The 20,400-nt window shown below is 33.5% G+C and overlaps 3 protein-coding genes across 3 annotated transcripts; 2 read left to right on the plus strand and 1 right to left on the minus strand.

Annotated features, from left to right (window-relative positions):
- Nucleotides 1-6,268: 6,268 nt before the first annotated feature.
- On the plus strand, nt 6,269-8,020 carry LOC140822648 (dof zinc finger protein DOF4.6-like). Its single transcript, XM_073183463.1, has 2 exons — nt 6,269-6,441; nt 7,009-8,020. The coding sequence occupies exons 1-2, from the start codon at nt 6,415-6,417 to the stop codon at nt 7,810-7,812; spliced, it is 831 nt and encodes a 276-aa protein (XP_073039564.1). The 5' UTR covers nt 6,269-6,414; the 3' UTR covers nt 7,813-8,020.
- A 5,226-nt stretch (nt 8,021-13,246) lies between these two features.
- On the plus strand, nt 13,247-15,930 carry LOC140822646 (pentatricopeptide repeat-containing protein At2g13600-like). Its single transcript, XM_073183461.1, has one exon. It carries the CDS (start codon nt 13,453-13,455, stop codon nt 15,928-15,930), a length of 2,478 nt encoding a protein of 825 aa, XP_073039562.1. The 5' UTR covers nt 13,247-13,452.
- LOC140822647 (uncharacterized) lies at nt 15,911-18,742 on the minus strand. Its single transcript, XM_073183462.1, has 5 exons — nt 18,354-18,742; nt 17,304-17,509; nt 16,660-16,758; nt 16,434-16,507; nt 15,911-16,295 (listed from the first exon to the last, which is right to left on the minus strand). Exons 1-5 carry the CDS (start codon nt 18,631-18,633, stop codon nt 16,070-16,072), a joined length of 885 nt encoding a protein of 294 aa, XP_073039563.1. The 5' UTR covers nt 18,634-18,742; the 3' UTR covers nt 15,911-16,069.
- Between the last annotated feature and the right edge of the window lie 1,658 nt (nt 18,743-20,400).

The raw sequence follows: 20,400 nt of genomic DNA on the forward strand, positions 1-20,400 counted from the left end.
GATATCTACTCACTACACTTAGTGCGAAAGCCACGTCAAGTCGTGTAGATATCATCTCATACATGATGCTTACTAAGGGACTACCACCCAAACAGTTTCATGAGAACACTGCTAGTATGGGTGTTATGTCAATTGAGGAAATTCAGTTTTAGTAGGAGTTTGTTATTTTAAATGCTTTTCAGTTGTAGACATTTTCAGTTACAGTTATGTAAATTTATTTTCTGCAGAAATAAATTTCAAGTTAAGTCACACTCTGATTATGATTTAAAGTTTGATCTCAATAAGGTTAAAGGGAGGACCAGTTGGAAATAGGCATGTTACGGTCACATTGCATGATGCTACACATCCACTTCATGATCCATGTCATTCAGTTGTGTTGGCATATGTGACCATTGATGGGTCTAGTTACCTTGAGTGTAGCGAAGACTGCTTTGATCCTATGTTGATGTGATTGATGGACCGGATTGGTTACAGATACGTTTCGGAATGACAACAATTTTGAGCTCATAAGATTATTTTCACAAACATAATTATAAAGTTGCACATATAGCCCAAGTGGGAGATTGTTGGATCAATTTATTTATATGGGCTTATATGTGAATAATTATGTGTTGTGGGTTGTCTATTAAGTTAAGCCCAAAATAAAGTGATCAATTAATGTTTCGGGTTATTGGGCTTTAATGTATCTAATAGGCTGTTGGCCTTTAATGTGTGGAGACATAAGTGTAATTTCTGTTTTTATGGTGGGCTAAAACAGAAATATCAGAAGATATTGATAAACATTATCTATAAATATGGGTCATGGTCCCCAGATCTCGGGTTGTCACTTTCACTATTCTCTCCTCCATTAAGAAAATAGTTTTTAAGAGAAACTAAATGATTCTCTCAAGGAAAGAGCGCGTAGATCTGGAAGATCAAGACACGTTCTAAACAATTCAGGATTATGGCTTCAGGTACGCTTCCAGTTAATTTTTCAGTCAAATTCTTAATGATTTAACGTGATGGATTCTGCGGTTTATGGGTTTTTCCCAATATATAACACCTAATGTTTGAGAACATCTACACTGTATATATGCATTTTTTTAAATTGTGTGTTATAATGCATTCATAATCAAGTTCAACTTAAAAAATCATCAAAATCACCGGAAAGTGGGATTTGTAGCACATACCCGATGTTTGAGGTCAATTTGTTGGGACTTATTGTGAACACATGATTCACTATAACTATGATGATGACGATGATTACTTTTTTGGGCACATTGCACATTTTTCAATGCCCTTGACCGGGCCAGACCATTTATGAGATCAAAGAGGCCGTTTAGAGCCCGGGCTCGGATATATATATATATATATATATATATATATATATATATATATATATATATATATATATATATATATATATATATATATATATATAAAACTAGCCTGATATTAAGTAAAAGAAAAACCAATTTGAATATTTGTGTTTATAATTGATCAAGCTCGATTTTATTTTCAAGTTTGATTTGAATAATTTTAAAACAACAAGAGACTTTTGTTTTGTATTTTTTAATTTGGAGGAGTTAAAGAGTGAGTTTTTACCTAGTTCGACCAAATCTTTATGGAGCTACAATAATTATATTAACAATGGATGTTAAGATATTAATGACAATGAGTTGTGTTCGGAGTTGATGATCATGAGATGTTATTTAATAAATGGAAAAAATAGAAATTCATTGTGTTTGGAGAAAATGAATGATTTATTCACAAATATTTAATTATATTGTCTATAATATTCATGGTTGTATTAATGAAAAGAACCTTCTAGGAGTTTAATTTAATTAAGAATGATTTTCGGTCAACATTCACAAGATAGACTGATAGCTTGCTAAAGAAATTATCCCAACTGAATTATACAAATTTTATAAATATTTTCATATCTAAATTATTAAATATTTCTTGACTTGTTATTAATGTAATATATCGTTTCTTGTGTGTTTATGTGTTGTTTATTATATTTGTTATTTGCAAACTGAACTTTACTATTATTACTATAATAAAAAGATTTATTTTTCGTCTCAGGTCTCATCGAACACAAAGTACACTTCAGTCCTCACCCCTTTGCCATACTGTTCTATCCTCATAATATTTTTTTTTTTGAAACCCTAATCTAGGGGGTGGAGGGAGGGATCGAACCCTTACCATTTTCGTGGGGAGTACAAGAGAGAACCAATGAACCAGTGTCCAGGTCTACCATAATTTAGCTTTATATATCAGTCATAATTAATCCCATTTTCTGTGGTCGGATTTTTATATACATTAGTCTTGATTAGCTTTTGAGTTGAGCTGGCAAAGCACTAACATTTTTAAATGATTTTGTTGTGAGATTTTATATGTCGAATTACATCGGTTCTGATAGGAAAGCACTATGAAGATGCCAAGTCTTTAATAAAATATACACAATTTTCAAGCGAGTTGGTGCGTGTTTTCGTCAAATCAACCCACTGAGATTTTGCTTCCCCACTAGTATATATACCCATTCATGATCTATATATATATATATATATATATAAACTAAGAGTCGATGGGACGAATATCTCTCTTTTTTTATTTTTATTATAGAGGATGTCTCTTGTTAGACGGTCTCACGAATCTTTATCTGTGAAACGGGTCAACCCTACAGATATTCACAATAAAAAGTAATATCTCTCTTTTTTTATTTTTATTATAGAGGATGTCTCTTGTTAGACGGTCTCACGAATCTTTATCTGTGAGACGGGTCAACCTTACAGATATTCACAATAAAAAGTAATACTCTTAGATGGATGACCCAAATAGAGATCCGTCTCACAAAATACGACCCGTGAAACCGTTACACATAAGTTTTTGTCTTTATTGTATTATGTTTGAAATTTAAATTCTTGTGATTATTTTAAGTTAATCAAGATTTATGTCGTAATTAAAGGCCCCACTTGGCCAATTAGTAGTACTAATGGAAAATTCTTTTGTCCTTGAAGTAAAAGTGTAAAATGAGTTGTTATGTAAAAAAAATGTATGTCTACTCTTTTTATCCTTTTGTGAGAAAAAGGGGAAAAAATTGAGTTTTGTTTTGGGAAATTTGAAAGGAAATTTGAAAGGGAGGTGATGTGTTTTTGTTTTATGTGTGGTGGACAAGGTCACCATCTTACCTTTGATATTGTCTAATTTGCGCAATTATTCTAATGATACGGCTCCGTATTCCTTACGCTGCCCCGTTTAGTTATCTTTGAAGCGTGTTGAAAATGGGATTGACCTGTTTATTCGTGTCTAGCGATTTTTGACACACGCGATTATGATATTCGTGAAAAATAAAATTTATTAATTTTTAAAATTGAAATGGTGCGAGAGAATATAATATGGAAAGAGATATTGTGATATCGTTGTCCCACAGTCTTAAAAATTAAAGATTTAAAATGAGTTTATAATGGCTTACAATGGAATCCATAACAACTTAGGTTAATCATTTTCGTAAAATGATGACGAATACGAAGTAATTGTTATAGGGGCTCATTATACAGTCAAGCAGCTGTGACTCATGCTCGGAGCGTGACAGATATGATGATTAGTTTTTTGGAATTGAAAGAATGTTTTTGGAATTATGAAAAAAACTTCATCAAGGTATCGAAAAGTTAGTTCGTACAGAAGTATAATATTATGAGACCTACTCACGGATCTTCATTTATGAGACGGGTCAACCCTACTAATATTCACAATAAAAAGTAATACTCCTAGCATAAAAAGTAATACTTTTTCATGGATGACCCAAATAATAGATTCGTCTCACAAATACAACCCGTGAAACCGTTACAGAAGTTTTTGCCTAAATATACATAGTAATTAGTGCGTTTTCGACAAGGATATGAGTAGATTGTATTTTCTTTCTATTGCATAAATAAATTTTTGAATTTTTTTTCTCACAAGATATATACCGATACATATTTCTTATTATTTTACAACATAACGATTAAAAAAATAATAAATTAAATGAATTATGACAATCCATTTTTTAATTCATATAATAAAATCGATTTAAGAAATAAAGGAATTGAACTACGGCCGCTCGAGTGTGACGCATATTCGGGACACATGTCTGACACCGTCCAATCATCTGTGGAGATTCTCCATCCGAATTGACGGTCTAGATGAGCTCCTTGATGTGGGACCCATCATGTGACGTTTCAGTCTCCGGTTAGTCTCAAAGGGGGCCCATATCCTAGGAGTCCCGTTACCATGTGCCACGTGGCGCCTCGGTTTTTGACCTCCAGTCGCCGTTAAAAATGTTTGGCGGTTAATTTATTAGGGTTTGCGTGAAGAATATTTTCACAGAATAATTAGCTTTTTATTTTTATATTTATTATTATTATTATTATTATTTTAAGGATTTGGGAAATGGGTTACGGTGAATTACATTACTATGACATGCACTATTATTGTCCTATTAATGAATAAACCATCTCTCATTGAATATGATGCCACACAAATTGTCATATTTAGATGCCAAACCTCTTTATTAACCAGGGTTGGAAAAGACCAAGCTCAGTATATGTTAAAAGAGGCCGAGCTCAAGAACATATCGAAGGGCCAGACTCGTGAAAATTATGACAATTCGAGTTCACATACTGTTCACTAGAGGGATCTGAACTCTCTGATGTGGCCGGGAAGACCGAGTTCTGACGCAGTTAAAGGATATGGAGATATTTCGTCGATAAAGGAAGAACTCCGATAAATACGTAATTCGATCAAAACTCGTCGAGATAAGGCAAGAGTAGTCACCATCAAGAGTTCTAGCAGTTGTGGTCATTGAGTACTACCCATGATGTCTCTTATCTCATGTAGAGTTATATCTTAACAAAAATTCTATTCTTATATGTTAACTAATCTCTTCACATTTTCTTGCTCACTATATCTCATTCTTAAGTTTGGTTATCTGGATTGACTTAAGTATCGGAGGAGTCACGTCGAAAAACTCTCCGACGCCCCTAACCCTCCTCTTGTCTGTGCAGAACCCAGTGCAGTGACCCGATCCACTCAGCTACGAATATTTGAAGACCCGCTCTCTAAATAGAACCCGAGATAAAATTCTGGTATCATCAAAATATAAATTAAATGAGTTAAAAAACTGTTCCCAAATATTACAAAAATTTATAAAGAAAAAATGAAAATCTCGATGTATCGGTATGAGAATGTAATTAATTATCTACAACAATAAAATGCAATTTGATACATCGACTATTGGTTGAATGATTAAATTGATGAATATGTTTTTTGTGAGATGATCTCACCTATTTATATTTATGAAATGGGTTGACTCAATCCATATTTACAAAGAAAAATAATACTTTCGGCTTAAAAAATAATATTTTTATGGACTGAGTTGAAGATCTATATCACAAAATTGATTCATAAGACGGTCTCATAATTTTTTTTTAATGTAAATTGGTATACAAATTTTTGTTAATGGGCTAATCGGTAGATATTAACCTGATTCAGGCCAATTTCCGATGAAATTTAGCTAAAATATATACTTCTTCTTATCACAAAAAGTACAAATTTCACAAGCGTATAATTAACTAGAATATAAGTGCATACTTAATTAATGTCAGCACAGCACTTTTTTCTTTTTTTTACAAAATTGCTAAATTTAGAAATGGATTTTCTTTCACGCATCTCTCCTGTTCTATTTTGACACTTATCTACTTTATATGCTCTAATTTTTTCACTTCCTAAACGTTAAATACATTAAATTTCATATGAAGATAAACGTCAAAATTACATTAAATATAATGGATGTGATTGCAAAAGTCATTTTAAAAAGATCATTATATGTCATATATAATTTTTCAAAAATTTAAACTTACAAATAAAAAAAACTTTAGATTTTTCCTTAACATATTCTTAGTCCAACATTTTTCTGTTTTTGATAATTTTAGTCGTTTATCATATGATGTGCTGATATACACATATGTCAGCACCGTATTGGTTCTATATTAACGTTATGTAGTAAAAAAAAAATTGAAGACTATGACTAAAATTTGACAATATAATTTATCAAAATCGCAAAAGACAAACATATAAAACCGAAAACACGATTTCCTATCTATATATATTTATATATCATGTGTACGTACGTATATGTTGATGTGAATGTGAGTGTGTGTATGTTTATGTGTGGATATAGTGTGTTGTGAATCGATGTTTGTGTATCTTTATATATGGAGTAAAGTATTAGCAAGTGGACAAAACTGATCCTTCATTTCGCACTACCTTCGGACACAATATAGCATAAGCTACCGCCAACACAAACCCTCCAAGTACCTTTCTTGCTTTAAACCTTTCTTTCTCTCTCAAAAGTTGCTCTCTTTCTCCCCCTTTTTTTCTTCATTCTCTAGTGCTATGGATACTAATGCTCAGTGGCCACAGGTAAAGCGAACACAAACATCTTTAGTTTTCCTTTCTTCTACGATATCATTACGACTTTTTTCTTCTTTCTAGGGTACTTGGGATTTGAAATTTTTTGGTTTCTTGTTGCTTTCTTGATGGCCATTTTTATTTAAAAGTCCATTGCTAGCTTTACCAGAAGATGAGATAATTTGATCTAACAAGCCCCACTTATGCATAATCAATCATCTTTTGCTTGAATTTTTATCTTTGCGTTTTCATCTGTATGGAAAGTAGTGCTTAGCTAGCAAGCTCCCTCAATTAAATTTCTCTTTTACCTTTTTCCCTTCTCTTTCTCCCTTTTTTCTACTCCTTATATCATCTGAAAAAGATTCGATCAGAACAAGAAAAGTAGTTAATTCTTGTTTCTTTTGTTTGTTTCGTGATGTTTAGCCTTTGCTTGCTTTATTAGGGTTAATTATTCTTAGTTTTTTTTTAAAAAAATTGGTATACAAAAGATTCGTTGATTTTTTATTTTTTGACCAATATATCATGCTGTTTTCTTGACACCTTTTTCCTTTTCATTGCCAAATCTTTACATATTTCAAGGGAATTGGAGTTGTGAAACCACAAGTTGATCAGAAGAAGCCGAGGCCTCAAAAGGAACAAGCAATAAACTGCCCTAGATGCAGTTCTACAAACACAAAGTTCTGTTATTACAACAACTACAGTCTCTCTCAGCCAAGATACTTTTGCAAGACTTGTAGAAGGTACTGGACTGAAGGTGGAACCTTGAGAAATGTTCCAGTTGGCGGAGGATCAAGAAAAAACAAAAGATCTTCTACTGTGCTTCCATCCGTAAATTCTTCCAAGAAATTAGTGGTCCCGAGCCCACCAAATTTTTCACCTCAGAATTCCAAGATCCATGAAGGGCAGGACCTGAATTTAGCTTATAATCCATCCCACTATAATGGATTTCCTGAATTCATTCCTTTTCCATTCGGAAGTGACACAAAAAATCTTGAATCTCAAAACCCTAACAACACTTCTTCGAATCCTTCTTATTTTCCAGTCATGGAGCTTCTCAAGACGGGGATCAGTTCAAGGGGATCACTGAGTTCTTTCATGACAAATATCCCACCAGTTTCTGATAATTCTAACTCAGTTTTTTCATCTGGTAACAATTTTCCCGTGCATGGATTCAAATCAAGCTTGAGTTTTTCGTTAGATCATGGAGTCGATCATAATCAAAATGGATACGGGAATCTGCAAGATCACACAAACTCATCAAGGATTTTGTTCCCTTTTGAAGAATTGAAGCCTGTTTCGACAAACGAGCAGTTTGAGCAAGATAGAGGGCCAGCAGAATCAAATGGATACTGGACTGGAATGCTTCCGGAGGGTTCTTGGTGAAACAAAAATCTGCATAGTATAATCTTATAAAAAAGAGAATTTGATCATGGGAAACATTTAAACTTTAATTTGGGTGCTTTATTTTGTGCATTGTGTTTCTTTTTGTTTGTTTATTCTGATCTTCTCCTTTCTTTCTTTCTTTCTTTTTTTTTTCCTCTTGGAATTTGCGAGTGATTTCATTTGTTTTAGTTTGGCCTTGACAGTATGATATCAGAACTACTAACAGTTAGGCCTTGGATATGTGCAATTTTTGCCTTATTTAATCATCAAACTTGCCACTGGCTTTCATATATACATGTCAAAATGCAAGGTATGTGTATATATATAATAATATATATATACACGTATGTATGTATATATATATATATATACGTATGAACTTGTTTGTCATTAAATTGGAAGCCAAAAATTGAACCTTTTTTGCATTGCTCAAACTTTGCCAATGCATAGTACTGCATTTACTCTCTTTTTTTTTCCTTGTAATGATGATGATTATATATGTCTTAAATCACTTTTTAGTAGTTCAATAAAGATATTTTGAAAGAAAAATATTAAAGGCTAGGACTTCTAGGTTTAATTTATTGGAGTTGTACAATAAAGTGATTTTTAGTGGGATTGATGAATATTAATTATATTACCAAGACTAATATGTTTTGTGATCTTCCCATTGGGAATGAAACAAAGACTAATAAAATAGACTGTTTTATAATGTAGGTTGATTGTATTATGACTCTTTTTATGCGTAGCCACTAGTGAGCTAATATATTAATTATCAATCAACATATTTATTTTGTGTTTAAAAATAAGATTCTTCCAACCATTAAAGCACATTATGCGGCTTTAAGAAGGATATATTTATAGAAATAAATACGAATTAATAACCATTTTTGGGTCAATGTTTCATAACTTTGCATGGATCGGATCACATGGTAGAGCACTTGACGAAGATTGTAGCTTAATTATGAAAAGAATTCTCCGGTCAAGTTATGTTTTCTTTTATGCGGAAGGCTAAAACTTTTGTGAGACGGTCTCATGAGTCGTATTTTGTGAGACGAGTCTCTTATTTGGGTTATCCATGAAAAAATATTACTCTTTACACTAAGAGTAATATTACTTTTTATTGTGAATATCAGTAGGGTTGACCCGTCTCACAGATAAAAATTAATGAGACCGTCTTACAAGAAACATGCTCTATGTAAAAGTGTTCTCTCTTTTTTGTTTTTATGAAAAAATTATTGTGTAATTATCATACACTTAGTATTATCTAAAATTAGATTGTATTTAGATAGATGGATTTGAAACTGAGGATTTCGAACTTCAACTATTTATTTTTATCATTATGGTGAATTTTAAATTGATCTTAATATGAAGACATTTCAAATCCTTCATTCAAATACTCTCTCGAACCCAAATTCTTTGACTCAAAGATAACCGAATTAAGATCTATATATATTGAAAAGAAAATCAATTGCTTTATTTCATTGGCCACAATCACATGTGAATGTGTATGTATATATAATGCCAAGAATTATGGTATTATTTTAATCATTAATTAGGCAATATATCTTATTTTACAGGACATATATATACTGTAAATTAAACAATGAATGATGAGGTGCAAATAAGTTAGAATATATTATACCTTCTCCCTTGTATGTTTGTTTCTTTTCTCCAAATAGTAATTGATGTAATCCGGACGAATTGGATGAGTGAAGTCGGGGCAATTCACCGGATCTGATAAGAGTTTTTGTTTTGAACAGATGAGTAATGAGATATATCTTGTGGAGTCGGAGCAATTCACCGGATCTTATAAGAGTTTTTGTTTTGAGCATATGAGTAATGAGATATATCTTGTGGTGAAGGTATATCTCCGTATAATATGGCTACAACCATGTCCTGCAAACAAGGAAATGAACTCGTGAATGAGCGCCAGAAGGGTGTCTGACGTAGTCACTCTAATACTTAAGTCAGCAGGTGGAGATGAAGTATAAAATATATATATGTGAGGATACGTGAGTGCCAAGAACTCTATAATCAGAATATGTCACTTTTTCAAATGTAAAATGTACTTGTTATTTACAGGAGAGAAGATGGTAATGATCTCGTTTTCAGTGCCCACCTACCACTTATAGTCATGTCACATCAACTTCTTGTCTTTTCCATCACGTCCATCAGTATGATTTTGTCAGGTGCACTCAGGTGCGCTTATCAATGTAAAATTTTACATGTTCTCGAACTCGAGTGCGGCATTACTATCGAGGCTTCCCAGGTAATGAGTCATCATCCGGGAATTTGCCCGAGAGCTCGGGCCTCTGGTTGTCCAGATGGACTATTTCCCGGGTACTTACTTGCTTTGCAACTCATGAGCCCTTTCCGCCATCCTACCATGATCCGGGCATGCCATTTAATGTCCCGAGTCATCCATGATCTGAGCTCTTCGAGGGGTTTCAGTAATATTTATTAATTTCGTCGGCATATAATAGAGGAACCATATATGTATGGATCGAATACGTAGCACGTGACATGGATTGAGCACTAATAGGTAGGGGTGAGCAAGATTTCGGTTAAACCGAATTAACCGACCGAACCGAGCTAATTCGGAAATTCGGTTCGGTTATTTCGGAAATTCGGTTTTCAAATTAAAAAAATTCGGTTATATCGGTTAATTCGGTTTGGTTACGGTTTTCAAAATTTTGAAATCGGTTAACCGAATTAACCGATATAATAAATATTATTATTTAATAAATTTTTTTATTTTTCAATTTGTATAAATATTTTAATTTTTAATTTTAAAATCGATATAGTATGTATTAATTGTGTTCAAATAAAACTTATACATTTGTGATGTGTGTGATTTTATGTTTTTATGCATTTGTGTAAAGTGTAGTGTTAAAAAAAAATTTACATATATAATTAAAGTTAAATCACAATTTTTTTTAAACTAATCGGTTAATTCGGTTCGGTTTTCATCGGTTACGAAAATTAATTCGATCAGTTCGGTTATGGCTAAATATTTCGGTTCGGTTCAGTTCGGTTATGGCTAATTCGGTTCGGACGGTAACCGAATTAATCGAATACTCACCCCTACTAATAGGGACGACTTGAAAAAGCACTAAATGTGATTAATTGAAAAGCACTAAATGGTTGACAAATTGAAGGATTGTAATATTCTCTTAATTTTCTCAAGATCAATTTTTTGATTCATGATGAGTAGCATATAGTACACGAAATCAATGTTTTATAACCAGACCGTTTATAAAACCGATCTATGCTAAAATAGCGGTTTAATCAGTTGGATCGGTTCAACAGAACGGTCGGATTGAAACACTGTTATATCATATAAATTAAAATAATATAATATAGTAAATAATATATTTTAAAATTTAAAGATCTTAAATTCTATATAAATAATAAAATATATACTTTCGGAAGTTTAAAAAATCAAATAAGTTCTATTACTACTAAAATAATATATCTAACAAAGTTAAAAATCTAAATAATATATACCAAACTTAAATTTAAAATTTAAACTAAAAAAAAAAATTGTGAAACAATCTAACCGGTTCAATACTGGTCCGGCCGGTTCTTGACCGGTTTGACAAAAAAAAGGTTTTGGGCAATGTCCGGTCCCGTGGCCGATTTCCAATCAAACCGACTGATCCATTTCTGAAAACAATGCATGAAATAACTATTTGCATGTATTCTCAATAATATAAACATTTTATAAATGGTTTATGGACAAAACCCTATTTCTGATTCAATTTAAACACACACTCTTATATATGTTTATATATTACGTAAAAACTCATGTGAGATCATCTCACATATAAATTTTATAAGATGGATCTCAGACTAATGAAAAATATTATTTTTTATGTCAAAAAATTAATTTTCAAAGTATATATGAACCGGGTCAAAATGTCTCACGGATATAGATCCATGAGATCGTCTCACAGGAAAACTACTCACACACACTCGTATATCTATGTGTAGATTAGTATTTTGTCTATAAATATGTATAATACTTTTTCAAAATACATAAAATGCTAGCTCTATAATCAAGAATATATTTCCATTGCGCCTAATGTGTGTGTTGCATATAAGAAAGGATAGTAACTCCGAGTTCTTCAAAACATATTGCACAAACAAGTTCGGTGATTCATGTTATGGTCAATTAATTAGTTCGATGCTGACGGTTAATTTTCCAAGAAATGCACATTATGATTGAAGTGGCTATAAAATTTTCAAAGAATTAAAGTTCATGCCACTCACGTTCCCACTAACGTCTGTGTGGCTCCATTAGTTCCGACATTATATTATATATGTGTGTATATGTATACAGACATACATACATATATATATACACACACACATGTCCTATTAACCTAAAAATCATAATTGTTAGCAATTTAGCATTACACTTTTGCATATTATATATGTATATGTGTGATATATATATATATATATATATATATATATATACACACACAGAGTGTGTACTAAAACCTATCTTGACTTGATAGTTTTGACTTGGCAATAGCAAATTTCAGCATTTTAATAATAACATTTTTATATTTAATTAGAAAAGGTAGGGCCGACAAACATTCTCATCCGACAGGCGTGCTGAAAAAGTATCCTCTCCAAGTCACTGAATCCTCTGATGAATCGGCCCATTACCCACCACAATTATTTTATTAAAAAAATAATTTCTTTTCTGCGAAAATGTTTACCAGCTCCCATACTTAAACATCCTATATTTGCAAAATTGGTCTCGAACGCTAGCTGCCTCCGGTGGTCTACTACTACTACTACTACTACTCATTACAGTTGTTTCATGTTTGGGTCTAAGAAAATTCAGCATAACAATTAGAACGAAAATAGATTTGTTTCAGCGACATTCAAGTAGGCTATAGATATTTGGAAAAAGTTGGTATCATAAATCAAGGGTTTTAATCGAGTCGAACTAATTAATATGATCTCATATCGAGGTACTGACTTTATGTAAGATCTAACGACCCATGGTTGACCAAACTGGTGTGATTCCATGGTGAAATACCCCACTTGAAAATATACTTGGCCAAACATTGATAATTGACATGCAGTCAAAATAGTCCCTTACTACATCGATCGAACCAACATCGATACCAAAAACCATAAATTGACATAATTTTAAGAAGCTTTTGAATATAATTATTAGGTAGTGTTTGTAGAGGATGAACCATAAATTTCTATTATAGTTTTATTGTTTGCAGTGAAACAATTGATCGAATCTTAAATTCACACATTATTTATTTATACATTCATTAATAACACAATTTAAAATTTATTTTAAATAATACTTTTATTGGATGAATTTGAAATTTATATTAACTTACATGAAATATTTTATAAAAATTGAAATTTATAATTTTACTTATCTAGACAAGATAAATAATGGATCAACCAAAACGCAACCTAATCGTTTGAGCTAGGATCCCCCTCCTTCATCTGATTTATGTTCGTATTTTATTATTGTTGCATTGTCGTATGGATGCAGATAAGTGGTGTTGCAGCCATATATGAATCGGTAAGTTTTCAGTTCAAGCTTCAACTTCCGAGGACTCCAATTCAATTAATTTTCGTATTAAAGAATATATCCATATGAATTTGACCACCCAACCGCCGCCATTTGTGTGGAGCAAGCCCGCCAACGGAATTTCATTGCAAAACCCGATAAGATGCAAGCTCGATGGAGATATAAATTCCACTGCGTATGCTACCGTACTCGATTCCTGCAGCTCCATAGGATATGGAAAACAGGTTCACGCTCACTTGCTCAAAAATGGGTTCCACATGCGAGAGTTTGTCGGGACTAAATTGATGCAAATGTATGGTAAATGTGGTAGTCTCGAGGATGTTGTTCGAGTGTTCGACAAAATGCCTGACAGGAACTTGTACACATACACAGCGATTCTTAACCTGTGTTTAGATAATCGGCTCTTTCACGAAGCTTTTATTTATTTTGAGGAGTTGCTGTTCGAGGATGTTGAGTTGGAGTTTTTCGTCTTCCCAGTGGTGTCGAAGATATGTGGGGGATATGGAGGGGTTGAATTGGGGAGACAGATACACGGTATGGTGTTGAAAATTGGAGTGTCTTCTCATAATTACGTGGGGAATTCGTTGATTGATATGTATGGAAAATGTGGGAGTTTGGACGACGCCAAGAGGATTTTGAGTAAAATGTCGACAAGGGATTGTGTTTCCTGGAATTCAATGGTTACAGCCTGTGCTGCTAATGGGTTGGTCTTTGAAGCAATGGAATTTTCGGAGGCGATGTCGAAACAGAGTAACTCAACTCCAAACCTTGTTTCTTGGAGCGCTTTGATCAGTGGGTTTGCTCAGAACGGATACGACCAGCAAGCACTTGATTTGCTGTACAAAATGAGAGCTTCAGGATGTCATCCGAATGCACGTATATTAGCAAGCATTCTTCCAGCCAGCGCAAGATTGAAAAAATTGAGATTGGGGAAAGAAATCTATGGATACATAACAAGACATGGATTTATGTCTAGTCCTTATGTTGTTAATGGATTAGTTGATCTTTACAGGAGGATTGGCGATATGGAAAGTGCTTACAAGATCTTTTTGAAGTTTTCGGTGAGAGATGAGGTATCTTATAATACTATGATAGCAGGGTATTGTGATAACGGGATGATTCTAAAGGCAAAAGAGCTATTTGATCGAATGGAGGGTGAAGGTGTAAGGAAGGATTTGATTACTTGGAACACAATGATTTCGGGGTTCGCAGATAATTTCAGATTCACAGAGGCTTTGAGAATGTTCACAGAATTAATTCAAAAGGGAGAAGTTGAACCAGACTCATTTACCTTGGGGAGTGCTCTTGGTGCTTGCGCTGACTCGGAATCTCTCCTATTAGGTGAGGCAATTCATTCATATTGCATCATCAAAGGCCTCGAGTCAAATCTGTTCGTGAGTGGAGCATTAGTAGACATGTACTGCAGATGCCAGGAACTGGAATCTGCAGAAATAGCCTTACAGGGAGTACAGGAAAGAGATATAGTGATATGGAATGCTTTAATTTCTGGTTATTCTCGATGCAACCAGATGGAAAATATGCAAACCTGTTTGCAGCAGATGAGAGCCGATGGATTTGAGCCTAATGTATATACATGGAACGGAATAATCGCAGGATATGTGGAGAATGATCACCATGAGTCGGCTCTGCAGTTGGTCTCTGAGATGCAGGCTTCAAAAGTGAAACCTGATATATATACTGTCGGTATAGTTTTACCTGCATGCTCAAGGTTAGCCACGATCGAACGGGGCAAGCAAATTCACGCTTATGCCATCAGATGTGGATTTGAATCAGATGCTTATATTGTAGCAGCTCTGATAGATATGTATGCCAAGTGTGGTACGATCAACCGTGCAAAACTAATTCATTCAAGGACTAATGGAAGAAGCTATAATTTGGTTACCCAAAATGCGATGCTAAATGCATATGCGATGCATGGATATGGAGAGGATGGGATTGCTTTCTTCCGTGACATGCTGATGGATGGTTGTACACCAGACAATGTGACTTTCCTAGCTGTTCTTTCGTCATGTGTTCACGCAGGAGCAGTGGATACAGGAGTAGAGTTCTTTGATTTGATGGGGAATTATGGTGTAACACCAACCTTAAAACACTATACATGTATGGTTGACCTTCTAAGTCGTGCTGGCGAACTCAAACAAGCTTGCAAAGTGATCGACAGTATGCCTATGAATCCGGATACGGTGCTTTGGGCTGCTTTGCTAAACAGTTGTGTTATTCATGGGGATATGGATCTAGGCGAAATGGCAGCATCTAAGCTTTTCGAGTTGGAACCAAACAATTCAGCGAACTATGTGATGCTTGCAAATCTATATGCTTCTACTGCTAGATGGCATCGGCTTAAAAGGATAAGAAAACATATGAAGGATGAACAAATGCAAAAAAATCCAGGGTGCAGTTGGATTGAGGATAAAGATGAAACTCATGTGTTTATGGCATTTGACTTAACTCACAAAAGAGCAAAAGAGATTTATGATGTTTTGGATAATTTAACAGCACAGATGAAATTGAAACATGTCTAGGATATATTTCAATGCTGCAAATATTCTGTACAAATGTACTATAACAACAAATAACCACTCACGGTGTGGGTGACATCAACATGCTCATGAGAGTTGAATAAATTCTAAATTTCGAACAGCTCCATTCTTGAATTTGCATTCAGTAAATATCAACTGAGTCAAGCACCCTTCTGGCTTGAATATGCAAAGCTGTCAATCTTTCCTCTGGATTCTGGGTCGATCCAATTTGACTTGCTGCCCATATTAAGGAGGCAGATTTTTCCCCTAGGAATCGCCTTATGTCCTCGTGTATTCTGACCACGGGAGGTGTTTTTCTTCCATTTAGATGCCCAATGATTAGCAACAGAAACTCCCCACATTTCAGCCTGATTGCATACCATTCCATCAGACGAGTGAGAGAGATGGAGGGGTGCGTGCAAGAATACAAACATAATGGAATTCAGATTGCAGAAGCCAACACGAAGTGTGCAAGATTTTGAAGATATATCATGGAACAAAGATACCTTAGATTTTCATCCACTTGTTTATCTCTAATAAGCATAGCAACTTCCTCAATGATGTCGCATTCCTCAAAGTCCTGGCATGTAATCAAGCGATAAATATCAATGATGAAGCCTTCAAATGTCCATTACGAAAATAACTTAGCATGGGTGTGAGGATACAAATGAAATTATTTATGAAACGGACTTTTCCAACCATTTTTGTAGTGATATAATGAATGAGGCCTACCATTTGATTGGAAGAAGAATCTAGCATAATTGTTATGAAAGCATCCAGGCATGCACCATGCTCAAGTACTCCACGAGTTGACCATATACTCATCAAAACCTGATTGATGATAGATAAAAAAAAATAAGTAAAATCTTGTGAGCCCAAGTTTGTGTAAAACACCAAAATAACTAAAATGATACATAAAAATGTAAATAATGGTATTGAATTATAAGTTGTAACAAGATACGGCTTTCTCCAAATCTAATCTCAGGTTTTTCCTTCTCTACGAAGGCAAGTATTAGTAAACACAATTCACATTTTTATTGAACTTTTCAAAAATATTGAGGAACCAAACACAATATAGATATATATATATATATATATATATATATATATATATATAAGTTTCCGTCAAATATATATATACATATATATAGAAGATAAAGTCTTGGATGTGTTCACTTCTTAATTTTCGGAAAAGGTGTGCTAAGAACTAAAAAGTTAGAACAATATATAGAAGATAAAGTCTTGGATGTGTTCACTTCTTAATTTTCGGAAAAGGTGTGCTAAGAACTAAAAAGTTAGAACAAACGTTCTTCAGCATTCTAAGTATCATTGGACAATAACCAGACCAATGCAAAAAGTATCTTGTATACACATACGGCTATCGCCTTGTGTTGATGAGCCGAGATTGCACTATCTCCGTGAAGAAGACAGCATCCTTCAAGAACTCGCAGTGCAAGAGCCACTTCAGCATCAGTCGAAGGACTGGTTATATTCATGGGTTCAACAGTAAATATGTGATCCAAACATGTCACTGTCTGGTCTTCCATCTCTTTAAGAGAATGTTGAAACAGAACAGGAACCACTGTAACATGCACGATACCAGTCACATACAAATTCTAGTTACTTACATCAAAATTACTCCCTGTGTCATCATTGGATAACAACATCATGATAAATTGCCGATCCAAATAATGCGGTTCTACAAGAGAAACACCACCTTTTGAATCCATGAAAGCAAATTCAAGTAAAATAAATATCCAAGCGATTTTTCCTATTAAAATAAGTGGAGTATTCTTTTTAAATATGAGTTACATAAAAAATAAGAAGCTAATACATTAAATAAATATCTCTAAAGTTCATTCGTTCACTATACTGCATATTTCTTCAAGATGATATACATACAAAGTCGGTCCAAAATTTAAAGAACATATATGCTTATGCAATAAAGGGAACACCGGCATCTGAGGCAGTCGAGGCTCCAATATTTAGCTTCAATTATAGGGCTGAAATGGGATAAAATTACTCGAGATTAATGATTATATCTCCTAAGATCTGGGTTCACTGCCTATTGTATAGATCATGAATTACAGCAGAAATGTAAAGCAACTCAAGCTACCAGGTTTGAATTTAATTCTTTGCCAATCAAATCAAGCTCAAACACAGTATCAAGTTCCATACGAAATTGAAACGTTGCCAGAAGATTCATTAAATCGTATGGTTCACAATCACACCGCACTTTAAAGTAAATTAGCAATCACAGATGAAATTCGCCACCATTGAACTCCATCTATTAGGCTTGCTAATATGAATAACCGACAAACATAAACCAGTCAAATACATTAATCTCATATTTGAATTGCTACCACATGAACACAAGTTATTAAAAACTTCTAGAAAAGCACATGGAGCAAATTGATGAAAATTACCCTGGAGTTCAGGAATGGATTGCGAGTGACGAAACAGATCTATCATATCATCCGACTCGGCGACGGATCGGAGGAACTTGAGAATGCTACGGAGTCCGCGAATTCGAAGGAAAGAAAACTCCGCGCGCGCTTCCCGTAACCCGGTTCGGAGCGCGAGCGTCACCTCTCTATACAGTCTCTGCTTGTCCAGCGATTTCACGAGCTCAAGTACCGGCGATTGGGGCTCGGCTTCCGACTCCGCGGTCAGGCTGTCGCTCCAAAACGGCTTCGTAAAGTACATTGTGAGTTGATACTGGAGCCGGCTTTTTTAGCTGCGCCGGAGACCGACGTGGCTCTGGATATAATTAACTCAGAAAAACGCGACTCGAATTTGTTGTTAGAAACGCGAGTAATTTAGGGAAAACAACATGACTAGTTGATTCAAAAAGGGGAATATATCGATTCTTTTTTTATGCATTCTCTCAACTCACATGTGTTTTTCAGATGAATTACATTGGAAATTTGGAACATATATTATATTTCAAAAGAGTAGATTTCATGTGAAACCATCTCACGGATCTTAATCTGTGAGATGGGTCAACCCTACTCATATTCACAATATAAAGTAATACTCTTAGCATAAAAAGTAATATTTTTTCATTGATGACCCAAATAAGAGATCCGTCTCACAAATACGACCCGTGAGACCGTCTCACACAAATTTTTGCTATTTCAAAATTAAATTTTTTAGATCTAACACTAATATATGATTTTGAGTACTCAAATATATGAGTGATTCTCATGTGAGACCGTCTCACGGATCTTAATCTGTGAGACGGGTCAACCATACCCATATTCACAATAAAATGTAATACTTTTAGCATAAAAAGTAATACTAATTCATGGATGACCCAAACAAGAGATCCGTCTCACAAATACGACCCGTGAGACCGTCTCACACAAGTTTTTGTCCAAATATATATATAATAAATTTGATATTAATTACACGTTTTTTCAGATGAAAAATTTGGTACAAAACTTTGAAAATATGGTATTAATATAATGTATTTGAATACTAAATATTTAAGATACGACACTAATATATTATTTTTGACTGTCTGAACGTGTATAACTAATTTTGGTATTAATGACACATGTATTTTCAAATGAAAATTTGGTATAAATATGTGGTACTAATATATGATTATTTCAGTATAAACATTTTCAGATCAGATACTAATATATGATATTTGAGCATACAAACAAGAGTAGTAAATAACGATATTAATATAGTTGTTTTACTTTTATACTCAAAATTTTATATTTTATATCAGATCTAAACTAATTGGTTCTACGTTATCATATATATAATCCAATTTTTTTTTTGTACCAAATTTCACTCGAAAAATAATTGTGGGCAAACTAAGTGTAGAAACATTTTTTGTGTGAATCAGAGATTTCAGAGAGTTTCGGTCTGACATGAACTGAACATACATTTAACTGTGATGTTGGAGATTTCAAACCAAGTATCGCTTCAATAAATATAGTTGGGATTATATCACAAATATACCAAAAAAAAGTATTAATTGAATCAAATTGAGTATATAATTATAATTTTTTGGTATGACATATTTGTTAACAATTATTTTGGTCAGTAAGGTACATATGGTTGAAAATGTGATATAAATGATTCCAAGTATCAAGTGACTTAAATTGAGTATCAATCAACTTAAATTAAGTGTATGTAATATAATTCTTGATTTTAATGTTCAGAGAGCTGAAATTAAAACGCATATCAGTTCAAATAGTTAAAACTAATTTTTTGTGACATGGAATTGAATCAAAAAAAAATTGAAAAAACAAATTTTATAATCAAATTCATATTTCATCCATATTTAATTCATTTTAGCTTCTATGTATGAAATTCCTCTAGAATGGTTATAATTTCAAACACTTAATTAAAAAACGAAAAAAATATTTTATATTCAACTTTTAGTTATTCACACTTCTCAAGATTTTTTTTTATTTTTACAAAAACTTATAAAAATCACAATAACAAATTAAATCT

Source organism: Primulina eburnea, unplaced genomic scaffold, assembly GCF_022965805.1.
Source record: "Primulina eburnea isolate SZY01 unplaced genomic scaffold, ASM2296580v1 ctg973_ERROPOS8729711, whole genome shotgun sequence".
Lineage (NCBI taxonomy): Eukaryota > Viridiplantae > Streptophyta > Magnoliopsida > Lamiales > Gesneriaceae > Primulina > Primulina eburnea.